This window comes from Syngnathus leptorhynchus, chromosome 14 (genome assembly GCF_054491065.1).
Source record: "Syngnathus leptorhynchus isolate UIUO chromosome 14, UIUO_Slep, whole genome shotgun sequence".
Classification (NCBI taxonomy): Eukaryota; Metazoa; Chordata; class Actinopteri; order Syngnathiformes; family Syngnathidae; genus Syngnathus; species Syngnathus leptorhynchus.
In genome coordinates, this window is record NC_141208.1 from 3,545,528 (window position 1) to 3,567,383 (window position 21,856).

Sequence of the window (21,856 nt, forward strand, 5' to 3'; positions counted from 1 at the left end):
CACGCCCGCCCCCTTCCTGTACAAACCCCACCTGTCAGGTAAAAACGCCCCCCCCCCCCCCCACCAACGAGAAGGTCGAGCTAGTCGGAGTCACTGGATTGCTCAGAAGACGTCTGATCTTCGTCCTCGTCATCGTCGTGCTGAGCAAAGATGAGAAAAGTACTGAGAAAACTTCAGTAGGCTATTTTCCCGCACCCTACGGCCGTATGAAAAAAAAGATCACCTCGTCGCTGTCGCTGCTTCCGGACGTCTCGTCCTCTTCGTCATCGTCCGACGACGACTCGCTCTTGTCGTCTTCCGAGTCGGACACGACGTCCTTCTGCCGACGCAAGCCGGAGGTCAGCGAGCCGTCAGAGAGAGCTCGGCGGCAAATGTGTTACCTTGGCTCGGTAGGCCATCGCTCGCTTGGCCACGCCCACGGCGGGGGGCGTCACCTCGACGGCCGCCGCTTTGCCCTTGGCCGTTACCAGCACTTTGGGGGCGGGGCTAGCGCGGGCTTTGGACGTGCTGCGGCGCTTCTGTGGGACGGTCACGCACACAAAATGAACTTCAAGACAGCGATGGTACGGTCAAGTGTCAGATAAGCCAGGGAGGGGCGCTCGACTCACCGAGGAGGAAAATTCCTTATAGGCGGCGCGCTCCTGCGGGGACAAAGACTGATGGGGAGCGGGAGGTTATTGACGGGTTTCCAGCTCGATGGCTCGGCAAAGCGTGGCCGGATCGGTCAGGGTTGCGGTACCTTAAGCCACGCCTCCAGTAGCGAGCGGTATCGCGCCTGCGTGGCGTCCACGTGTTTCTTGTAGGTGTCCTTCTGACCGGCCGTCAACGCGTGCCAGCGCTTGCCGATCTCCACCATGCGCTCTTTCAGGCTGAAGTGGTTCAGCTCCCCGTTGGTCAGGAGCTCCTGAGAGAACATTTGATAGCCGCTCCTATTGGATGACAAGGTCATTGTTGAGGGGGAAGGGGGGAGGGGGGCTCGGCCACCCAGCACTATGCCTCCAATGTTTCGTGCACTCACACCGGCGGTTTCTTGGGTTCTCCGTCAAACTTGGGCTTCTTCTGAGCTGGCCTCCGGTCCAACAGCTCTTTCTGTGGGCCACGACAAAGTGTGACATCACCCAAACACTCCAAAGGCATTTGTGGTGGCCATTTCAGGGAACTCACGACACCTCGTATCGCTTCTGGTCCTCTGCGGCCTTCTTGATCCAAGGGATCTTTTCTTTCTTCTCCATGGCCTTCCAAGCATCCTCCATTTCCGCTTGTGCTCGCCGGCGGTTGCTCTGTGCCGCCACACAAAAACAAGCTGTTAGCGCGAAGGCGGCAATTAGCGTGAAGCCCCGCCCGCCCTGCCTGGGACGCACTCTGCACTTGCTCAGGAAGTCGCCGGCGACGCTATGCTGCCACATCTCCTCGGGCGTCTTGGGGGTCTCGAGAATCTTGCCGCTCTTCTGGGGGGACCAAAGGTCAAGATCTGCCTCCTGCAAGCGGGCCGACGTGTTGATGGGTCATGCCATGGGGCACAATAAACCCAAAGCTTTCACTCTTGAATGAGGAAAGCGAGGTTTAGGACCTTGACGGGTGGCGACTTGGTCCTGTGCGGACTGGAGATGGCGCCCGACGAAAGCCGAGCTCCGCACAGCTTCTCCTCGCTCGCGACTCGGTCCCGTTCCTCTTCTGGAAGGCTCTGCAAGACCAACACGTTGGTTTTGACACCCGAGTAAACGCAAACCCGAGTTTCATTCCTGGACCTTTGCTTGTGAAGCTTGAGCAGAGCAGCTTACCTCCAGAAACCCCTGCAAGTCCACGTCGTACTGCTTCTTCCTCTGAAGGCAAACGTCAATGTCAACAGTGAGCGTCACGAAGGCGGAGGTGGCGAGGTGGGCGGTGCCCGCAAACCTGCTCGCAGCGCTTCTGAAACAGGTCCTTCTCCTTCTGGTTCATCACCTTCCAGCGTTTGCTGCACAAAACCATGCGCTCCGTGCTCGGCACGTCCTTCATGTTCACCATCAACTCGGCGCAGTACAGCGAGTAGCCATTGCTGTCCCCCCCCCCGAAAACAAAATAGAAAATACAAAAACAACAATAAAAAAGTGGGATTGCTTTTCAACTTTCACTTTGTTAGCCTGAGTGTGTGTGCGTGCGTGTTGCTCACGGAGGCGGTTTCGTCGGCCGGCCATCAAATTTGTCTTTGAGTTGCCTTTCTGCTTTGGTGAGGACAGAGCGCACGTGATCGTCCGAGATGACGTCCGGATGAGCTTCCTGGTACACTCTCATGCTGTCCTGAAGGGGCGCGGGCGCGGCGTCAAAGCGCTGCTTTTGTCGTCACTGTCGCCGTGCTGTTGCCGTACCTCGTAGTCCTTTTGGAGCTCCAAGGCTTTGCTGATCCATTTGAGTCTTCGCTTGTCTGACAGCTGGGACCATTGTCTCCTAAGCACCTCTTTCAGCTCCTTTGGACTCACCTGGAAAAACACATCATCATCATCATCATCATCATGATGATCCTCATTAGGGCCCCAAGCGATTCATCGTTTATCGGCCTTATTGTATCCGTTAAATTGTGTTGAGATGAATGAAGTCTTGACCTCGGGGTGCATCTTCATGTAGGTCTTCTTCTCGTGGCTGTACCAAAGCTGCTGAGGCGTTTTGGGCTTCTCGGGCAGCTCCGACTTTTTCTTCTCCTCCATCAGTTCGGGATGATCGTGCCTGCGACAGCAAGGCAGCGGTCAACCACGACGTGCCAAGGGGCCACTGTCATGCCTTCCCGGCCGGCGCCTTACTTGAAGCGAGCCATGCTCTTCTCAAACGTTTCTTTCTCATTCTGGAACTCTGTCACGTATTTTTGCTGTAACAAAAAAAAAAACCAATCAACTTCACATATCGTCGGCCGTGTGGGCGGGCGGGGCTGCGTGCTGACCTTCTTCTTGTCGGGCAGCTCTCTATACTTCTTGGACAGAATCTTGGTCAAGTCCAAGTTGCTCATCTCTGGGTAGATTTTGGCGTACTTGGCTCGTTTCTCCATGAAAAAGCGGAAGTACGGCGTCAAGGGTTTCTTGGGGAAATCCGGATGCGTCTGTTGCAAAGCAAAGCACAAAGCCAACTTGCTAACACGTTTTGGCAATGCCGGGGGGGGGGGGGGGGGCGCAGAGGCTGGCGATTTCTCGATTTCTGATAAGGGGAGAAAAGTGGGACGGACCTTGAGCTTCTTGCCTTTGTAAGGATTTTTCACAAAGTCGATGGCGTCCATGATGAGCTCCGTCATGGTTCGGTACTTGCGCACCTGAAGACAAGACCTTTTTTTTTTTTAAATACTTCCAATACAAAAAAAAAAAAAGACAAATCACGGCGTGCTAGACTGCCCGTCGATTCCATGCTCGAACGACGATGGCTCACAATGAGGATAACGTACCTCGGTGGACACTTTGGTCCACTTCTGTCGACACATTTCTCCCGTGAAGCTTCCGAAGCCCACTTTGTCCCAGTCAAAGTGCGACTCGGTGGTTTTGTACTTGGTGCCGTCCCTATCGGGCAGGAGGCTGCGAATTCTCTCCAGCAGGGTCAGGCAGTCCTCTTGGCGCCACTCATCTGCGCGCAGGAACAGGCGCGGTCACAGATGTTGCTCCATCATAAGCGCTCCTCGACACCGCCGCCATGGTGCTTGCTTACCTGTGACGATCTTCAGTCTGCCGCTTGGGGGCGCAGAGACGCCGCCGCCGTTCATCGCGCTGCGCCTGTCCGATGGAGCCGACTACACTTCTTGAGCGCACATAAACAAAAAGGGGCGTGAACATTCAACTTTTGCTTACCAGCCATCAAGATTTCACCAGCCGGGTCCTCTGAAGGCCACGTTTTCAGAAGCTAGACGTCGCATTCGGCGCATAAGGTCCAAATTCATCTTCAGTTGGTTCACATTGGCCGTGATTTGTGCGCTCCACTATTGAGGGCGGCGAATTTGGAAAGCATGCGCGGTTGAGAAGCGAGACACCAAGTGCGTTCGAGTCGCACCGGAAGTGACGTCACATACGCTAAATTCCGGCCTTCGAAGGACGCAGCCTGTGGATTTTGCACATAGCAATAGCATCCGTCCGTTGGCACCAACACAAGACGCCAGATTATTTTAGTATGGTCAGCCCGAAAGTGAGAAACGAGAGGAGAGCGAATCGAAAATTTAACGGAAAAAAAGTTAGCAACATGGATTGTGTCACGTGTACCGCAAAAGACGAAGGAGAAGAGGAAAAGGCGGGATGAGGCATTTATTTGGAGCAAAAAGAACAAAGAAATAAACATCACGTGTCGTTTAAATGTTGTCCGGTTGCGGATGTGCTGGCGCTTGTGATCGCGCGGGTGCAGGCAGTGGCTGAGTGAGACGCGCGAAGCCAGGCCAAGCTAAGCCAGGCCGGAGCCAACAAGCCTCCAACGAGAGGCCGCCATGAAGAGAAGACAAGACGGCGCCTGGTAGCGAGCAGGCCTCCAACGATCCGGAGTGACGGGGGGGAAAAAGTCCACTTTGGACTCACCTCGCGGTTCCGATGGGCACTATGCACGCTCGTCGACACTGTGTAGCGATCTGGTGGCCGGGCTTGCATCCAAGGTGGCCTTCCTTTGTGCCCGAAGCTCCGGGGAGTCAGGTCGAAAGCGATCCGACAAAAGGAGCGTCTGGTCCGGGATGAAACTCCGCCCAGCGCCGCAGGGGGAGGACCCCCGAGGCCAAACATGAAGACGAGGCGGAGAAAGGCATTGGCGGCGCGCGCGACCGGGAGTCAACGGCCACCGCAGCAGCACTTTGGAACTCGTTTACTTTTCATTTCAACTAAAAGGCAACTTTCAGGCCTCCTGCAGAGCGACGAGCAGTGAGGCTGGCGCGACCAAGATATACGTCGACGGCCATTTGCTCGGTGTCGTAGCCTCCAGCCCGGTGCAACCGATGTGCGTCGCGGCGCTGGCCTTCCCGAGAACCGACGGAGACCTCGGACCTCCGCATACGAGTGCCATCTACCCGCTGCTTGGAAGCCCACCGGCCGCCTGCCTACCCCCGCCTTCTTGCCGGCTCTCCGAGTCCGGGCCGTCCTGTCCAGCCTTCGCTCTCCGGGCCGACAGAACAAGGTATCACAAGTATAACACCTGAGCAGGCGAAAGTTAGCCTAGAATGTTGCGTCAAATCAAGCAAAGCTGTCACTAAACACGCGGATGTCACCACAGTTGACATCTCCCTGCATTGAACGCCCCCAGCCGGCGCGGAGGAACAGCAGAACGACCGAAAAAGATGTCTAATAGGCTGTCAGTGGCATATATGTACATTCATCGTTTTATTGATCGAAATAGATCGATAGACAGACACGCGAGATGTGTTGTTTATTGATAGAGATAGATCGATGGACAGAAAGACAGTGAAACACTTTTTAATGGCAACAGCGCCATCATTTCTCGACAGCAAGGATGTTCGAGGGGGAGGTTCGTAGTAGGGTCGAGTTACTTCGCACTTTGCACCGCTGGGTGGCGGTGCTGCACATTGTTTACCAAACCCCGTCCAACTCTACGAGAAGAAGTTGCACGATGACGTAAGAACGGCCCATGTGCTTGTTCTTTGCGAGTAGAGCTGCAGCTTAGTTTTAGCACTCGGCCAAGCATGTGCTATTTTGTTGTGACTTTTCCATTTGGTCGCGATATTTGAGCTTAAGGACTTAGACGAGCTTACGTTTTAACCGGCGCAAAGTCCACTTGACTTGAATTGAGAAGTGTGAGGGGAAGGACGAGTTCGACTTGCCTTAAAGCTGAGAAGATTCCCGCCGGCGTCGGTTTCTTGCTTGTTTCACGGTAAGCAGCTTTGACCTGAGTCGCTCCCTTCAAAGAGACATGGTGTAGAATTTAGTTTTTCAATGTTCATTTAAAAAGAAAAAAACTATCAGTAATATGCAGCCTCGAAGTTGGTGTGCAGAAGTGATGAGCTAAAAGGCCGTCTGAAGCCCCTCTCCGAGCAGTCTGTTCACAGGCAGGGGGAGTGTGATGTTACCGGTCTGAAGCGTGTTCTGATCCGCCACACATCACCATCTTGCCCCATGTTGTGCTGTGCTTCCCATTAACTTTGCTCTCTTTGCTTGCAGACATAAGCCTGGAAAAGAGGGACCATCGCAGGATCTAATACTGTGGTGAGTGAGTGAGCGAACAAAGGGTCGGGTCCGTGACAACATGTGGAGATGATGCAAACAAAAGGCCGAATTGTAGCTGCGACAGCCCGCCAGCAGTTTGTTCTCAAGGCGGGAAAACAGCTTTGACAAAAAAAAACGACCGAAGCGTTTATCTGATCCTCGTTACTTATTTGCATGGCTGTGCGACGTCGTTGTGGGCAGCCATCTCAAATTTCGTTTTGTTTTTCAGCGCTTTGGGTTGGACTGCCATCACGTGAAGAGATTGAAAGCGCAACCTCTCCCTCTCCAGAAGGCTGTGTGCCATGCATTTTGGTATGGAAGTAGATTGGGGTCAAAACTTTTGTACTTGAAAAAATAAAAAACAAAACAATGCATTCAAAATAAAGAGACCTGTCTGAACTGTTTCTGGTTTCATTTCAACTGACATGTGACATGTGTTGCTCCATAGCAACATTTCTTACAATAATGCAAATAGTTACTTTCTTTGCTAAGTAGTTACTTTTATCATAAAGTAATTCAGTTACGAAGTTACTTTTTGGATCAAATAATTATAACCGAAGTTATTTTTTTAAAGTAACATTCCCAACACTGATTTTAAATACCCATATTTGACACTACTGAGCATCAAAAGAAATTTAAAGGTCAACGTTGACATGAAAAAGACGTTTAACGTGAATAATGCTGCATTCGAGAAATATGGGAATTTGGATTTTCTAATTCTTAAAAGTCCAACTTGCGACCTTCCAAGAATGCACCATGAACCCTAGTTGCAAAACTCAGTTTGAGGCGGGTAGTGATGACATCACTTCCGCATCACCTACTAGTCAAAATGGCGACGACCTGCGCGCAAACTCTAAGACGAGCGTGCAAGTTTATGTTTGGACATCCTGGTTTTGGGGCGAGCGGTTCCATTTTGCCGTCGCTTTGCTTCCGGAACGCTCCGCCGAGCAGGTGAGGACCATGTACTCCCGCTTCATCTCTATTCAAGTGCAAGTACTCACACTCGGTCCAACGCTGTCCTCTAAACAGTGACGTCATTGTTGTAGGGCGGGACGTGCTTGACCATCACTCGCCCTGCAAATGCAAAATACATGACTTAGCCTGGCAACATCAGCCCGTCAACTGGAGCAATTGCCTCCGCTTACAAGCATGTGTCCACAATCATTGTTGCATTTGTGTTTGGCTTTGACCAACCAATCAAACGTGACATTTTTGTCACCCATTTTGACATGTTTGTTGCTTTTGTAGTAATGGTGGCATGTTGAGGATCACTGGAGCTGCCTTGCCGCAAAGAGGAGGAAGCGGAGGACAGCGACGCAGGAGAGGAGAAACCGTATGGACGGCGGCAACGGCGGGTAAGCAATGCCGTTTTTAAACCTACTTTATATCTTGTTTGCCCCTTTTTTTGTTTGGTTTCCCCATGACTGGATTGTCGCCCTTTTAGCCTTTTTGTTTTTCGGCTCATCCGAAGAGGTGCCGAGCAGCCAGGAGGAGATGATTTTGCTTCTGAAGAAGGCCAAGGTTGCGAAGCGCCTGGTGGATTTACGAGCTCACCTCTCGTCGTAACCCCTGTCACGTGATCTCGTCAACAGCTCAGCGTGTTAAGGGGCGAGCTGGAGGCGGCCTCGTCCTTCCTGCACGCCGCCGCCGTCATTGCACAACGGGAACGCCACCAGGCGGCAATCATCTACACGTACAGCCAGGTGGGAAAAGCCGGCAGCGTGGAGTTTTTCTTGTTGCCGAGTCCAGCCTCTCATCTAGGCGCTCTGGCCATCACGTGACAATGTCTCCTCAGATGGCCAACTTGGCCTACGTTCAAGGTCATATGACTCAGGTGAGTAGGAGTTTGTTTGGCGGCCCACGGGTTCCTGCAGCGTGATGTCCCGCCTCTGGCCCAGCAGGCTGAGAAGCTCTTCAAGGCGACCATGAGCCACATGCTTGCCAACGGGACACCGCAGGTGAGCCACCTTTGGGCCCATTCGCCAGCTTGCCACTCAACAATTCCCGTTTGCAGGACGACAACGCCTTTGTGGAGATGTCCCTCAAGCTGGCCACCATGTACGCCCAAGAGAACAAGTAAGAAAGAAACCCTAAGGGACGCCGGGATCCGATCAGGTGCATCCTGACCAGCGTGTGTGCTTGTGTGAGGGCGGAGCTCGCCGAGCACGGTTTCAGGTTCTGCTTAGAGACTTTGGAGAGCAAAGTGCAAAAGCTGGAGACGACGACAGCGGATGAGCGGACAGGTGAGCGCAGGTTTGAACGCGACAGGTTTTTCATCTTGCCCTCCTTAATTTTCATGCGCCACGTTTCTCTCGCTCCTGGCAGAGGCCGATGAGGTTCTGAGGAAGGACACCCATCTCCTTCTGGGTTTGTGTTTGGACTCTCACGCTCGCTACCTGACGGCCACAAAGCGACTGACCCAGGCCGCCGCCCACTACCGCAGAGCTTTGGACATCTGCCGGAAGGAGCAGGGTCCGCATCACCACCAGGTGGGAGACGGCACTTAAGTCTGCTGATGTCGGTCCTGTCCATGCTCATGCATAAGAAGGACGACTAGGACTGGGATTGAAGTACTTAGTCTGAGAAAATAAGTGTGTGTGTGTGTGTGTGTGTGTGTGTGTGTGTGTGTGTGTGTGTGTGTGTGTGTGTGTGTGTGTGTGTGTGTGTGTGTGTGATTCTCACCCACAGACGCTGGTCCTGATGAGCGACCTGGCCACCATTTTGGATATGCAGGGTCGCCACGATGATGCCCTGGCGCTTATCCGTCAGGCAGTGGACGAGGGCCGAGTTTCGGGACACCAGGACCTTTATGTCCTCCTGGCCAACATGGCCGCTGTCCTGCTGCACGCAGGTGGGTAGTTGAGTCGCCCGGCAGGCCGATAACGGCGACCTGTCTTTCTCGGTTTCCGTCTTCAGGTCACCGCGACGACTGCCTGCGCACCTACCGCGAGGCTCTCGATCTGGCGCGGGAAGTGGATGATGACGAGGCTGTCCGGGAAATCTTGCAGGGCCTCGGCCAGGCCACCAAGCCTAGCCCAGAGGAGACGGAGCAACATGCTGCTTAGATGAGGGTCATAGGTCAAAAGGAGGAGGGAGGAAATAAAGGAGGTTGAAATCAAAGTCTGTTTGGTGATTTATTGAAGGCGAGAAGACAATGATGGCCAGCGCAAAGTTTCCTCTTAGTAACCACTGTAGCTGCCTCGGCTGTATCCCCCTCGGCCGTACCCCCCTCGGCCGCCCCACCCGCTTCCTCGGTAGCCCCCTCCTCCGCCATATGGCCCTCTTTCGCCTCGATAGCCTCCTCTGTAGCCCCCTCTCGCTTGACCATAGCCGCCTCCCCCTCTGTAGCCCCCCCCTCCCGCCTGGTAGCCTCCTCCTCTGTCAAAGCGTCCCATCTTAGGGGGGCGAGGGCCGTCGCCCATCCTGCGGAGAGACAAAGGTGCCCGTTAGCGTGTCATTCTTTCAAAGAGTTGGGAAACATTGCATCGACTTGCTTTTGTCTTTACACTGTGTCCGATTTAAAAAGACGAGATGAACTCAACGTACGTGTGTGTGTGTGTGTGTGTGTGTGTGTGTGTGTGTGTGTTGTCAAGCACTCCCAACAGTTGCGTACTCACCTGTGGTTGGCGGCAGCGGCCAGGTTGATTCCCGCAGCGGAAGGCTTGGACACATGTCGGATGAGGTTCAGCAGCCGCTGGTTGCTTTGGTCCAACTGGGAGATGTGCTCGGGCTCTTTGCTCACTTCCACCACCACACCCTCCAGCGCCACCCGGAGAGCCAGGATGTGGCCTGCCGTCTCGTGAGGGAGCCGCAACTTGATCCTGTGCGCGTCACATGAGTTGTTTGCTCTTTTTTTTTCTAGAAGTGCTTGTGATTAAAAGGGGGCGGAGCATCACGCCCTTATCAAGCCCTCCAAATTAGAAAAACAACTTAACTCCTGTTTGGCACTGAACGTTTTGATCGTACCAGATGACCGAGAGTAACTCCAAAACTTTGGAAAAGCCTAGCGGCTGCTACCGCATGGCTTCGTCAAAAAAGTGAAATATGAAAACGGACGAGGACAGCCCCCGCTATTGCCCCTACCTACACCTTGCTACGTGGTAGTGGATTCATCTCTCACCAGTCGTCCAGCTCCACCACGTCTCCGTCGGAGGAGACCTTCTTGCAAGCGAAGAGCAGAAGCTGCAGGGCACTGATCAACGTCATCCCTTTGGCGGAAATGGCTCGTGTGCGAATCTGCCGAGGCCGCACAAAAAACGATAAGGCGTAATTGGGGAGCGGCCCGCGATGTGTTTGCGCTCTTCGCCAACAGCCGCTCAGAGCGCTCGCGTCACCTTCTCGCTGAAAACGAAGAAGGGCGACGGGTAGGCCAGGTCGTGGTTGGTGAAAGGGCAGTTGACGGAGGTTTTGTGGATGAGGGCGTTGCGTCCTTCCGTGGTGAGGATCTTCCTCTTCTCCTTGTGAAAGCAAACGTTGGGATAGGCGCCGTACGTCAACAGAGACACCACCACGTCCAAGTTGTTGTCCGGGCCCACTGCCGTGAACATCTGTTTCAACAGACACTCTGAAAGACATTCGCGCCATCGCAAAATTAGGACACACCCGCACAAACCCGATATCTCCTCAAAAGATTGACATCGTTCGAGCGGGCATGGCGACGGAGCAGCTCGCAAGGCCGAGCGGGTACCTTCGGGAAATCCAGAGTTGACCAGGATCTCCTTGAGCTGGACTTTAGCCTCCCAGGTCATCCGTAGGGTTGCCATGTTGAGACGTTTGTGTTCGCAGAAGCGATTTTCCGCCTCCTCGCCGTTGATCCTGTTTGAGTTTGAGGCCATGAGCGGTGGAGGGCGGCCCCCGGTGGTAACGTGGCACCCACCTGACTTCATCCCAGGCCTGGAAGACGCACAAGAGTGCGACGTGGTCTGAGAAGCGGGTGCCGGCAAAGTTCCTGTGGACGAAGCCCAGACGCTTGCCCTCGCTAATGAAGGGTTCTTGGAAGCAGGTCGCCGCCGAGATGGTGCACATGGCGTCTCCCACGCTAGACACACACGCGCACGCATCAAGACAGGCAGCAAGCAAAGCAACGGCAACAGCAAGTGGAGGAAACTGACTGGAAAATGCAGCCCATGATCATCATCTTTCCCAGCCGAGGCTCGATGGGCAAGCGGGCCAAGATGCGCCCCAGCGGAGTCAGCTCGTCGTTGGAGTCCAGCGCGTCCAGTTCTGCGCGTAAAGCCGAGGTTGTTGGCGTGGCCGCTGCGTGCGTGTGAGCGGACACTCACCTCTGAGCGTGTGTTCCGCCTCGATGACGGCGTCCAGCGGCGGCGGCTCGATAGCTTTGGACAGGAAGTGACCGATGGCGCCCAGCCTCAGCAGCTTGATGCTCAGGGCAACTTCATGTAGCGGAGTTCTAAAGATCTCGGGAGTCATGTGGGTCTCCAGCCTACAAGCGCACGTGCACACACACACACACACACACACAGAGTCAACTTACGGGGGCGGGGGCGTCGTCGCTGCGGCCGCGGTCATACTTGTCAAATCGCGCGCGGCTGCAGAGGTGGAAACAGAATCCGGCTCGAACTCGACCGGCCCGCCCTTTCCTCTGCTCCAGGTTGGTTTTGGAGGCCCACACGGTGGCGTAGTTGGTCATGTTGTTGTGAGATGTGAACAGCTTCACCTTCTGCCTGCACGCAGGTCATCATGACATGGACGGGCCAGTCACTCAACACATTTGCTTTCATTTCAAGATGTCGGGCGGGGAGGCGGCCGCGACGAAACTTACTTGCAGGAGTCGATGACGTAGACCACGTCGTTGATGGTGATGCTGGTCTCGGCAATGTTGGTGGACAAAATCACCTGCGGGGACAAGACAAGCGTGACATGAAATGAGAGTTGCGAGGCTTTTTGAATTGCTACGAAGACGCAAGATGGCAGAGAGCCGCGCCGCCGGCCTACGAGACGCAACCAACCTTCCTGACGTTATCCGGCACAGGATCAAAGACTTGCCTTTGCTCCTCTCTGGGAATCTGAGAGTGAAGCGGGAGAATGCGGTATCGGCTCGGGCCTGGAAGTACAGCACACGTGACACACCGGCAAAGCGTGGGCGGCCGGCCGACACGGAACGTTGACGTACCAAAGTGGGGATTGCACTCCAGGTGGCGCTGCATGGCGTAAATGAGGTTCCAGCCAGGTAGGAAGACCAGGACGGCGCCCAACACGCGCAGAGTCTCGATGTACTTGAGCAGAGCCTCCACCAGCTCGAAGGACAGCTCCTTCTCGTTCAACTGTGCCATGGAGCGCTTGGTCTCCGCCGAGTACTCGTCCCCGCATAGCACGTTGCAGTTGACCTGTGAGGACGCGGCAACGCTCAGACGGTGAGGCAAGCGCCGGCGTTGGCATAACTTACGTCTTCGTCTGCGCCGCCTTCCTCATCTTTGTCTCTCTTCTTGCGCTCGAGCGGCGGCGGCACAAAGTTGGTCATCTGGATGCAGTCTTCCAGGAAGTACTCTGTGCCGTACATCACACCAACGCAAACGTTGGCACAAACACGTCAAAGCGCTTGCACAATGGCAATGCGCACACACAAACACAACTTTTGGTTTGTCTTGACCTCGACAAGGACACGCTTGGAGCCGCTCAAATGAATGGATCGTCCCTACCTTGCACGGAAAAGGTGCGTCCGAACACTTCGATGACCGGGCAATTGAAGAAGTATTCCCGGAACATGCTGGTGTCGATGGTGGCCGACATGAGGATGATGCGGATCTCCGGGAAAGCCCGGACCACGTCCCTGAGGACGACCATCAGGAAGTCCGTCTGTGGATAAGCACGGGGACAAAAAGGTGAGGCTGGCGAAGCCGGGCAGGCTCGCTCGCAAACGGCTCACGTTGATGTCTCTCTCGTGGATCTCATCCACGATGACGTGGCTGATTCCTCGAATCCCCGCCTCCAGTTTTCTCAGGAGCACGCCTGTAAGACAGAGCACGCGTCAGGGCAGGCCGGCCGAGCACAAGAGGACATCGCCCTACGTACCGATGGTGCAGAAAAGGATGCTGCCGTGAGGACGGGGCAGGATGGACTCAAAGCGGACGCTGTAGCCGCAGCTCTGACCCAGATCCTCCGCTCTCTCCGTGGCCACGCGCTCCGCCACCGACACAGCGCTGATACGTCTGGGCTGAACACGGCAAGCGAAGCAGAACAGTTTTCGAGATGAAAACCACAAACGGAGCTTGAGAAAAGATGATCTGCGCACCTGCGTGACCACGATGTTGCAGTGGGCGGCTTGGCCCGCCTTGATGAAGCGGTCCAGGATGTACTGTGGGACCTGAGTGGTTTTGCCGCAGCCGGTGGCCCCTCTGATGATCACCACTGAGTTGTTGTTCACCGCGGACATAATGTCCTCCTCAAATTGCTTGACAGGCAGCTGCTCACGCTCGCTCAGCATCTGCGCAGATGCAGGTTTTGTCCATGATGATCTGCGTTGGAGTTAAAAACTTACCTCGTCTCAATAAACGTGGCTTCGGCTCAGGTACCTTGTGAAGGTGCTCGTCGTGCTCCAGCCTCTCTGTCATCTCATGCTGAAGGTCATTACTGATTTGCTCTGGCGTGCACTGCGACAAAAGCGGAAGCGACGTTATGCGGCGCCTTGGTGACAACAAACCGCCAGCTCAATTGGGCGGACAAGATCATTTTTTTTCTTGAAAATAGATTAGCTCCTCATTGTTGCAGATGAAATACAAGTTGCAAAGTTTGCCTGAAAGCCGTTTCCGCCTTTCGGGTGACACCAATTGGATGCCAAATGAGTGTTGCGAATTGCCTGACGAGGGACACGACGGCTCACTCACAAAGGCCAGCGGGCCCTCGTCGATGTTGCTGCTGGTCCAGGGGTTCCAGTTGACCTGCGGCGGGGACCATGGCACCACGCCTGCCCCACTCTGCCGCTGAGATGGCTCGAACGCCGCCACCTTGGCGGGAACCAACGACACTGTCTCGCCGGGGTTTGTAGGCTGAACAGGAATTAGAGGCCGGCCTCAGAGGAGGTTGCTCCCTGTGTGTCTCCTGTGTGAGGTGTGATGACTCACGGGCGGAGGGATCCGCACCCCGAGCTCCTCAACGACAACGCTGAGCTGCTGCCGGAGCTCCGGAGACAGCAGGACATCAAACACTTCCAGCTGCGGATGTAAAAGACGCACATGGTCAGAGACGACGCGGACTCAAAGTAATTCCAGCAAATATTAGTCTTCTTCCTCAACTGGAAGTGAAACATTTAAAAGGAAAGGGCAAGAAACGAACGGGAAGTGAGCGCTTACGCGTTCTCCCTCCTTCTTCTTGGTGACGCCCGAGTAGGGCTCGACGACGCCCAAGTGATACAGCTGGCGCACCAGAGACAGGGCGCACGACTGCGCCGCCAGCTTCTTGTTGGAGCCGTGCTCGCGCGCAGTTACACCTGCAGGGGGGGGGGGGGGGGGTCACATACGAACAGGTCACCGCACAGCTTTTTTCTGTAATTCAAGAATCCGTCGCGGCTCTGTTGGGAACCTTTGAGGCAAATTGGGGGGCGCCCACTCCGAAAAAGAGGGAAAGAGCAAGTCGTGCAATTACAACTTTGATGATTACACACGCCACAATTACAAAATTAGGTGGATATTACGGAAAGGAGACAAGCCGACGACGAGGTTCTGCGTTATGTCGAGACGACACGGATGACGTCAGTCAAAAAATAATGTCCGCCCTCTGCTGTCAAGATTCCCAACATAGCCTACAGGAGAGCGGGAGGTCTTACGGCGGCCAAGTTGTCGGACAAACAGCTGCATCTCGGCGATGAAGCTCCTGCGCGCACACACATTCCATTCAGTTGAGCACCACCGCTCAGACAAAGCACTAGTCAACTCACCTGAACCCACTGACTTTTGTGCGTTTTTCTGCCGGACTTGAGCTTCAAGGGGCGGGACTTGGCCGCCGGGGGGCGCAGCCCGCAGAAACGGCGTCATCAGAACAGATCTCAAAACACCACCAGAAGCCTTTAGCGCTTCTAAAGCCATTCTGGTGTCTTCCCTCTGGGTTCTGATGACGCCGGGCCGCGGCCGTCCGTGACCTTGCAGCCGTCCAGCAGAAAAGCACACGCTAGCTAAAGAGGGCAAAGGTCACCAGCGGCGGGCGAGCAGCATCGCCAAAACAGAGGGTCAGAACCGGGGTCAGTCCACCGTGGCTCTTAAAGATTCCGAGTGAGAGTCCAAAGAGCCACGTGAGGCCCAAAGATGTTTTCAGAGTGCAGATGCTGCTCGTCCGTCTGGACTTTACGTCGGGAGGTTCTGCCGCAGACCTGTTGTGGTCGGGCCCCACTTGGCTGTATTTATACTCAGCGCTGGTCTTCTCCTTCTGGAAGAACTGGTTGAGACGGGCTTTGGCGTTCTCCAGAGTCCAGTTGCCATGAAGACTGGCGTTCAGGTCAACCTCCTCCGACTCCAGAGTCTGCGGGTCACAAAGAAATCCGGCGGCAAATGGCTCAGCCTGTCTGGTTGCCGTCAATGCGTGGCAAATGAGCGTAGTCCTACCGCCTGAGCTTCCTGTTCATTCCGCCTGGCGTAGTAGTCCTTCAGGTTGGCGCCACGCTCCCAGTCATCTCCCCCAGAGTACCCCAATCCAGTTACCCCCGGAACTGGAGCAGCCCCCATCTCCTCTGCGAGGCGCAGGCAAAACACAAAAGAGGCTGACTACTTTCCGTGGCAGACCGGCTTTCCGCTCAAAACGATTTTGTCATTGACGTTTTCTGACAGCTACAACAAAGCAGACCGTTGCATAAAAAATACAAACGTCACCTTGTTCCGCCTTAACCACCAGATGAGGCGGCAGCGGCCCGCTGGACGGCAGACTCCCGAAGGGCGCCTTGGCTTCTCCGTCGGGCTGATGGGTGCCCAACATGCCCGTGTGCTGGGCCGCCACTGCCTGCTGGCACAAAATATTAGTTAGCGCGAAGGGTGGGTGACAACCTTCTCATAGGTTGCGTGCCGCGCAACGTGACTCACACCGAGGGCTGGAACCTCGGCGGCGCTCATTTCTCCCATCCGGACCAGAAAGTTGACAAAGTCCCGAGCGGCGTTGGACTGGGCGTCTTTCTTGTTGGTGGAGTTGCCCATGCCGGTGTAGTTGAAGCCATCCACGCGTACCTGCGGCACAGACCAGGAGAACATCTTGGAGGCGAAAGACGAGGACAGGCGCATGTCCGTCGGTCCTCACAATTGTGCAAATGCACTCGAAACAGATGAACACACCTCGCACATGAATCGGTTTTTGGTACCGGCAGACCGGATGTCGTAGTTGGGGGTTAACTTTTTTTTGCCACACCATGCGTACAGGAAGTTCTTGATGTCGGCCATGGCAAAGACGTCTTTCCCTCTTGCACTGACACTGCGCAAGCACAAAACAATCTTCATTGCATAATTTGCTCTCTCTTCACGGTCAGGGTTAGGGTTAGTTTTTGATTTTCTAATTAAATTGTTGCAAGCTAGCTTCTTAACTCCCTTTGCTGTCATTTCAAGCTTGGACCTTAAGCTGTCAAAATATTTAACCTTATCGCATGTGGCGGACATTTTACATGAGAGTCCTTGCTCAATTGGATTAGCAACGAATTGAAATAAACAAAAAATGAGCCGCTTTACCACGTTTTCGCTGAATGAGCTAAAACAAAAGAGCTAAGGACGCGCGCTACTCTTATTTGCTGCATTTCGCGTCATTTTGCCAACGTTAACCGACACGGCTGAGCTTAATCTCTTTCTCAAAGTGTTTTGGGGTTTTTTTTTTGCTCACGTTTGGTGTTGCTCCAGCGAGTGAAGCTCAAATATCGGTTCTGTGACTATCAGTACGTCGTCTCCATGGATGCGCTCGTCTTCTTCGGCTTTGTTTTGAGTTCACGCGCACCCTAAGTACATTGCTGCCCTCTACTGATAACCAAACGTAACTGAGCCCGACTGTCGAATGGTCCATGGAGAATAATTCAATAAAAATGTATTCCACATTAACGTTTGGCTGAAATTGCTTGAAAATACTGTCACATTGGAGGTCAAGGCCGGGTTGGAGATGGAAAGACTAATCGATGTGTTCATTCTCCTTTCTTGCCTTTGTTCTAACATGTTCCCACCTTTCTGCTCCTGCATCTAATGTTGTGGAGATGTCACCGGAGCCTCCTCACGACTTCACCTGCTCGATCGCTCCCTTTCCCTCCTCCTCCTCTTCACTTGGTCTCCATAGCGACAAGAAACAGGATAGCGCTGCTGGACACCTGAGTCCAGCAGCTGAATGTTTCATGGACTCACATGCGAGTAGGAGCAGAAGACATCAGAACCTGAAGCGGGCGGGCACACAGGTAGCGAGCGAGTTCTCTTCTCTTGGGATGGCTTGCCTTATATTTTCATTTGCCTTTCTGTTGCATTCACTTCTCTACTCTTGCTATTTCTCTGTGTCTCTCCTTCCCTTTTTCTTGTCTGTTTTCCTCTCATCATCAATCTTTTCATTCGTCTCCCTTCCTATGATCTTCTCATCCCTTCTTGCGTTTTGCGGTCAGGTGATGGTGTCGGGATGTCGGACGGCAGGCAGCGAGCCATGTCGGCGTCGGGCGAGTCTCTGTACGCACTCCTGGGCGTGGACGCGGGATGCAGCCACGATGACATCAGGAAATCCTACAGGTGAGGTCCGGCGCCGGGGGGCTGTACGCCACCTGACTTTGTCACTTGTGAACGTGCACAGGAAGCTGGCGCTGCGTTATCATCCGGACAAGAACCCGGACGACCCCGAGGCGGCGGAGAAATTCAAGGAGTTGAACGCGGCCCACGCCGTCCTGTCCGACCCCGGCAAAAGGAACATCTACGACGCTTACGGTTCCCTGGGGCTCTATGTGGCTCAGCAGTTTGGGGAAGACAACGTCAAGGCCTACTTCACGCTCACCACCTGGTGGGCCAAGGTGGGCAGCGCCACCGCGGAAACCCGCAGTCGGGCTCTCCGGGAGGTGACGGCCATGTGTGCTCTTTGCGCAGGCCTTGTTTGCGCTGTGCGGGCTGCTAACAGGCTTCTACTGCTGCTGCTGCTTATGCTGCTGCTGCGACTGCTGCTGCGGGCGCCTCAAAGCCGCCGCGCCCCCCGACCACCAGGACGCGGCGGAATCCTACGACGACGTGCAGCAGCAGGACGACGAAGACCAGGAGGAGGAGGACCGGGAGGAGATGGAGCTACAGCCACCCAAAGGTGAGCAATCTTTGGGTGCATTTCAAGCAGAAATGGCTTTCCCACCTCAACCGGTTTGTGTGCGCAGACGTGAAGGCGGCAATCGTCCAGCAGCCAAACATCGCCAGCGAGAAAACGCAGCTCATCTCGGACGGGCGGCGCAAATATGGAGACACCTACACATGATGCTGTCATCAGCTTCTTCTTTTTCTAGGTCATGAATCCCATCTTTACTGGCCTTGGGGGTGTCTTCCTTCATTCGACTCCCTCAACGGATGTCGTAAACCCAATTCGTACCTGGGATACACCTGCACTTAGCAAACGATTCCCCAATGCAGCCTTGATCTTCTTTGTCGTGTGCTCCTGAGACTACATTTCAATGTTATCAATAAAAGTTGTTGAAGAAACAAACAATGAGCATCCATTCGCCTGGACCGGCACGAGTCCAACAGCCTGTGACCATTTGAACTTGAAAAAGCCCAAAGTAGAATCCGGGCAGGATGGCAGACTCTGGCTAACAACATGGCGTCCATAAACCATGTGACGTGGACTCAAGCAATGACACATTGAGCTCCAATGACAGCCTGATTTTAGCGCCTCCCCCTCTCACTCACAAGCACACTGCGCTGCGACATGCCTCCCATGGCTTTGGACATGTATGGGCATGTCGGCATGGCAACAGCTGACATGGCCGTATCTAAAAACAGACTCAGAGGTGACACACTCTTCTTGCTTGACTCCTTCATTGTTTGTCCTCCGGATCACCCGCTCCACAACGTCCCGGTCTCAATGGTGTTGTGATCTTCGCCAGGGGGCGGTCTGGGAGGGGGTGTCCCGGTCTCAGCGGCGTCATAATCTTTGCAAGGGGACAATCTCGGTAGGGGTCACAATCCCCACGGCGAGTTCTTAGCAAGGAACCGATCTCTAAAGTGTACCGGTCTTGGCAAGATACTGCCGAGGTGAGTGCCATGGAGAGCCTGGAGAAGCAGTTGATCTGTCCCATCTGCTTGGAGATGTTCTCCAAGCCTGTGGTCATTCTTCCGTGTCAGCACAATCTGTGTCGCAAGTGTGCCAACGACATCTTCCAGGTAAGAGAGTCACAACAGCTAGCAAGCACCACCTAGACAACAGACAGGCCAAAGTGACAATTCATAAGAAGCGATGAGGATGATGGTGCTCATTCTGGAAATCTCCAAACCTTCTCTGCAACGCACAGGCAGCCAACCCCTACCTGACCTCCTCCAGAGGTAGCTCCACAATGACCTCTGGGGGTCGCTTCCGTTGTCCGTCATGCCGCCACGAGGTTCTTTTGGATCGCCACGGGGTCTATGGGCTGCAAAGGAACCTGCTGGTGGAGAACATCATCGACATGTGCAAACAAGGGAATACCTGGTACTAACACACAAGCGCGCACAGTGCATGTAAAAAGTCGACACACCCCTGTCGCAATACTCGCTTTTTCGGATACGGTGACGTTCCACAAGTTTGAGAAGATCTGCAGTAATTCACACGGTCGCATATGTTAGCAAGGCGACGCCGATTCCTCCGGCGGAGCCGCAACATCCCGTGTGCGAACATCATGAGAAAGAGAAGATCAACATCTACTGCCTGAGCTGCGGCGTCCCCACCTGTTCCCTCTGCAAAGTCTTCGGAGCGCACAAAGACTGCCAGGTGGCACTACTCGACGTCGTCTTCGCCAAACAGAAGGTAAGCATCGGAATCGGAACGCATCCTCAGGTAAAGCGGTGAACAAAACATCCCGTTGGTATACTTGTCACCAGGCCGAGTTGAGCGAGTGCATCTCGCTGCTGGTGGCCGCCAACGAGAGGATCCGGGCCATCATGGGGCAACTGGACAACACGTGCCGTGCAGTGGATGTCAGTTGGTCTCGCCGCCGCCTTGGTCAGCGTTACGATAAAGCGCAAGTCTGGGCGGACTGTGTTTCCAGGACAACGGTCGCCACCAAAAGTCTAAGGTGTGCGAGTCCTTTGATCACCTCTTCGCCATTCTGGAGGAACGAAAAGTCCACCTAAACGCCCGCATCAACGCCGAGCAACAGGAAAAATTGGACTACATTGCGGGGCTGCGGAGGACGTACAACCAACACCAGGAGAACGCCGCTAAGCTCCTGGAGAACGCCATCAACATCATGGATCACGCCGAGATGGCTGTCTTTCTGCAGGTTAGCTTCAAGCCGCCAAGTCGCTCAGTTTGCGCCGGTTCTGACGTCTCAAGAGAAAAGCACTTCTTCATAGCAAATCAAGAACAGCGTAGCCAATTTGAAGCAAAGGCATTGTTGTTTTTCTCTTAGGACAGCAAGCCGCTGCTGGAAAAGTGAGTCCCGATCAAGGCGCTCATTTTCAGGCGACGCGACGCTAAGCCTAAGGCCCGGCGTGTGTGCAGGATGGCGGCGGGAAGCGACACGTCAAAGCTGGAAAAAGTCCAGTCAGGATATGAGAAGATGGAGCACTTTCGCGCTAACATTAAGCGCCAGAAGAGGGCGCTGATGACAGTCAACTTTGTCAAATGTAATACGCGTGACAACAATCACTGCTGCTGCTGGCGTTAGCATGTCAACGCACACTAGCTTGCGCAACAACAGAAGCATTACAAGATGGCGCCGGGAAAATCACGTGGCCACTTACTACCGAGATCTCAAATAGGCCAGACTCTGGTTCGATATGGATAGCGTCGGCCACTGCTAATGAATGCCTAAGCTTGTCATCGTTAGTTAGCATGTCATTGTAGGTTAGCATGTCATCATTGTTAGCATGTGATTGTTCGTTCGCTTGTCTTGGCTAAGTGTCGATGAAAGTGCAAACACATTGTCTCCTAGTGGATGGCAACAATCCCGACGCCAACAAAGACAAAGTTGCTGAGGGTAGTGCATCCAAAGTGGGCGGATCAACGCTGGCACCCTCGGGGAATCATCAGCCTGCTTTGCAGTTACCCTTGGAGGTCCCGCTCCCTCTGACCTTGGCTCCACCTCCGGATATACAGGCCACGCCCCCTCCGGTCCAATCTGCACCAAAGCCCGCCCCACAGGTACAGCATGGCGACCCTGGACCAGCTGATTGGGTCTCCATGGTCGTCATCTTTTCCCTGCTGCGTTGCAGGCGGCGTCCGACGCTGAGGATGCAAACAAACACGTTTTCTCCTTCAGCTGGCTCAACTAGAGACTTCGTTGTTGTCCTCTTCTTTGTCCTCACCCTCCTTCTATCCTGTTTCCCATCATCAACATCGCCTGAAAGTGAAGCTGAGAAATAAAAGACTAAGGTGGCAAAATGTTTGTCCTGGGCCAATTCAGTTTTTTTCTTTGACTCTTATGAAAAAACAATCAATCATTTGATCCCGACTCAGCTCATGTCCTTCTTAATTTTTCGCAATGATCAAGGCCTTTGTATCCAGCAAAGGAATGAACCAACAATTGTAAACACCACGAAAAGAACAGTACCCCACCGTCTTCTTTTCACCCCTCCCCCTTTGGTAAAAGCCGA

The 21,856-nt window shown here is 54.1% G+C and overlaps 4 protein-coding genes and 1 pseudogene across 12 annotated transcripts; 3 read left to right on the forward strand and 2 right to left on the reverse strand.

Moving 5' to 3' along the window:
* Nucleotides 1-28: 28 nt before the first annotated feature.
* Nucleotides 29-5,152, reverse strand: ubtfl (upstream binding transcription factor, like). Of its 3 annotated transcripts, none has more exons than XM_085930815.1 (20): nt 4,515-5,152; nt 3,664-3,753; nt 3,407-3,582; nt 3,194-3,277; nt 2,915-3,070; nt 2,778-2,842; nt 2,583-2,703; nt 2,349-2,459; nt 2,153-2,280; nt 1,897-2,038; nt 1,782-1,823; nt 1,571-1,684; nt 1,362-1,445; nt 1,170-1,280; nt 1,019-1,089; nt 740-929; nt 609-656; nt 381-518; nt 224-319; nt 29-140 (listed from the first exon to the last, which is right to left on the reverse strand). In XM_085930815.1, the coding sequence occupies exons 2-20, from the start codon at nt 3,716-3,718 to the stop codon at nt 81-83; spliced, it is 1,992 nt and encodes a 663-aa protein (XP_085786941.1). In that variant the 5' UTR covers nt 3,719-3,753; nt 4,515-5,152; the 3' UTR covers nt 29-80. The 3 variants fall into 3 exon arrangements, with proteins under 3 accessions (XP_085786941.1, XP_085786940.1, XP_085786939.1); XM_085930814.1 differs by having other exon boundaries at nt 1,362-1,448; nt 4,515-5,151; XM_085930813.1 differs by having other exon boundaries at nt 1,362-1,478; nt 4,515-5,149.
* Nucleotides 4,011-9,263, forward strand: ttc19 (tetratricopeptide repeat domain 19). 3 transcript variants are annotated; one of them, XM_085930827.1, is made up of 13 exons: nt 4,011-5,100; nt 6,099-6,143; nt 6,373-6,455; nt 7,392-7,498; nt 7,588-7,664; nt 7,736-7,846; nt 7,939-7,977; nt 8,045-8,101; nt 8,158-8,219; nt 8,292-8,386; nt 8,469-8,632; nt 8,832-8,994; nt 9,060-9,263. In XM_085930827.1, the coding sequence occupies exons 4-13, from the start codon at nt 7,402-7,404 to the stop codon at nt 9,206-9,208; spliced, it is 1,014 nt and encodes a 337-aa protein (XP_085786953.1). In that variant the 5' UTR covers nt 4,011-5,100; nt 6,099-6,143; nt 6,373-6,455; nt 7,392-7,401; the 3' UTR covers nt 9,209-9,263. The 3 variants fall into 3 exon arrangements, with proteins under 3 accessions (XP_085786953.1, XP_085786952.1, XP_085786951.1); XM_085930826.1 differs by lacking the exon at nt 4,011-5,100 and adding an exon at nt 5,129-5,811; XM_085930825.1 differs by lacking the exons at nt 4,011-5,100; nt 6,099-6,143; nt 6,373-6,455 and adding an exon at nt 6,936-7,094.
* Nucleotides 8,873-21,783, reverse strand: dhx9 (DEAH (Asp-Glu-Ala-His) box helicase 9). Of its 5 annotated transcripts, XM_085930806.1 has the most exons (30): nt 19,988-21,783; nt 19,591-19,704; nt 17,281-19,479; nt 16,415-16,550; nt 16,169-16,309; nt 15,962-16,091; nt 15,698-15,822; nt 15,466-15,614; nt 14,926-14,972; nt 14,453-14,589; nt 14,225-14,314; nt 13,988-14,149; nt 13,676-13,753; nt 13,396-13,587; nt 13,176-13,317; nt 13,030-13,112; nt 12,803-12,959; nt 12,550-12,650; nt 12,277-12,490; nt 12,113-12,207; nt 11,926-11,999; nt 11,675-11,827; nt 11,426-11,586; nt 11,255-11,366; nt 11,020-11,181; nt 10,831-10,958; nt 10,478-10,707; nt 10,264-10,379; nt 9,761-9,964; nt 8,874-9,566 (listed from the first exon to the last, which is right to left on the reverse strand). In XM_085930806.1, the coding sequence occupies exons 4-30, from the start codon at nt 16,517-16,519 to the stop codon at nt 9,323-9,325; spliced, it is 3,732 nt and encodes a 1,243-aa protein (XP_085786932.1). In that variant the 5' UTR covers nt 16,520-16,550; nt 17,281-19,479; nt 19,591-19,704; nt 19,988-21,783; the 3' UTR covers nt 8,874-9,322. The 5 variants fall into 5 exon arrangements, with proteins under 5 accessions (XP_085786934.1, XP_085786932.1, XP_085786931.1 ...); XM_085930808.1 differs by lacking the exons at nt 17,281-19,479; nt 19,591-19,704; nt 19,988-21,783 and adding an exon at nt 16,950-17,260 and having other exon boundaries at nt 8,873-9,566; nt 12,150-12,169; XM_085930805.1 differs by lacking the exons at nt 17,281-19,479; nt 19,591-19,704; nt 19,988-21,783 and adding an exon at nt 16,950-17,259 and having other exon boundaries at nt 8,875-9,566.
* On the forward strand, nt 17,718-18,648 carry LOC147046056 (dnaJ homolog subfamily C member 5-like; annotated as a pseudogene).
* On the forward strand, nt 19,247-21,705 carry LOC147046057 (tripartite motif-containing protein 54-like). Its single transcript, XM_085930831.1, has 9 exons — nt 19,247-19,447; nt 19,576-19,751; nt 19,886-20,066; nt 20,141-20,236; nt 20,308-20,541; nt 20,671-20,693; nt 20,763-20,887; nt 21,196-21,404; nt 21,476-21,705. Exons 1-9 carry the CDS (start codon nt 19,328-19,330, stop codon nt 21,533-21,535), a joined length of 1,224 nt encoding a protein of 407 aa, XP_085786957.1. The 5' UTR covers nt 19,247-19,327; the 3' UTR covers nt 21,536-21,705.
* Nucleotides 21,784-21,856: the final 73 nt, after the last annotated feature.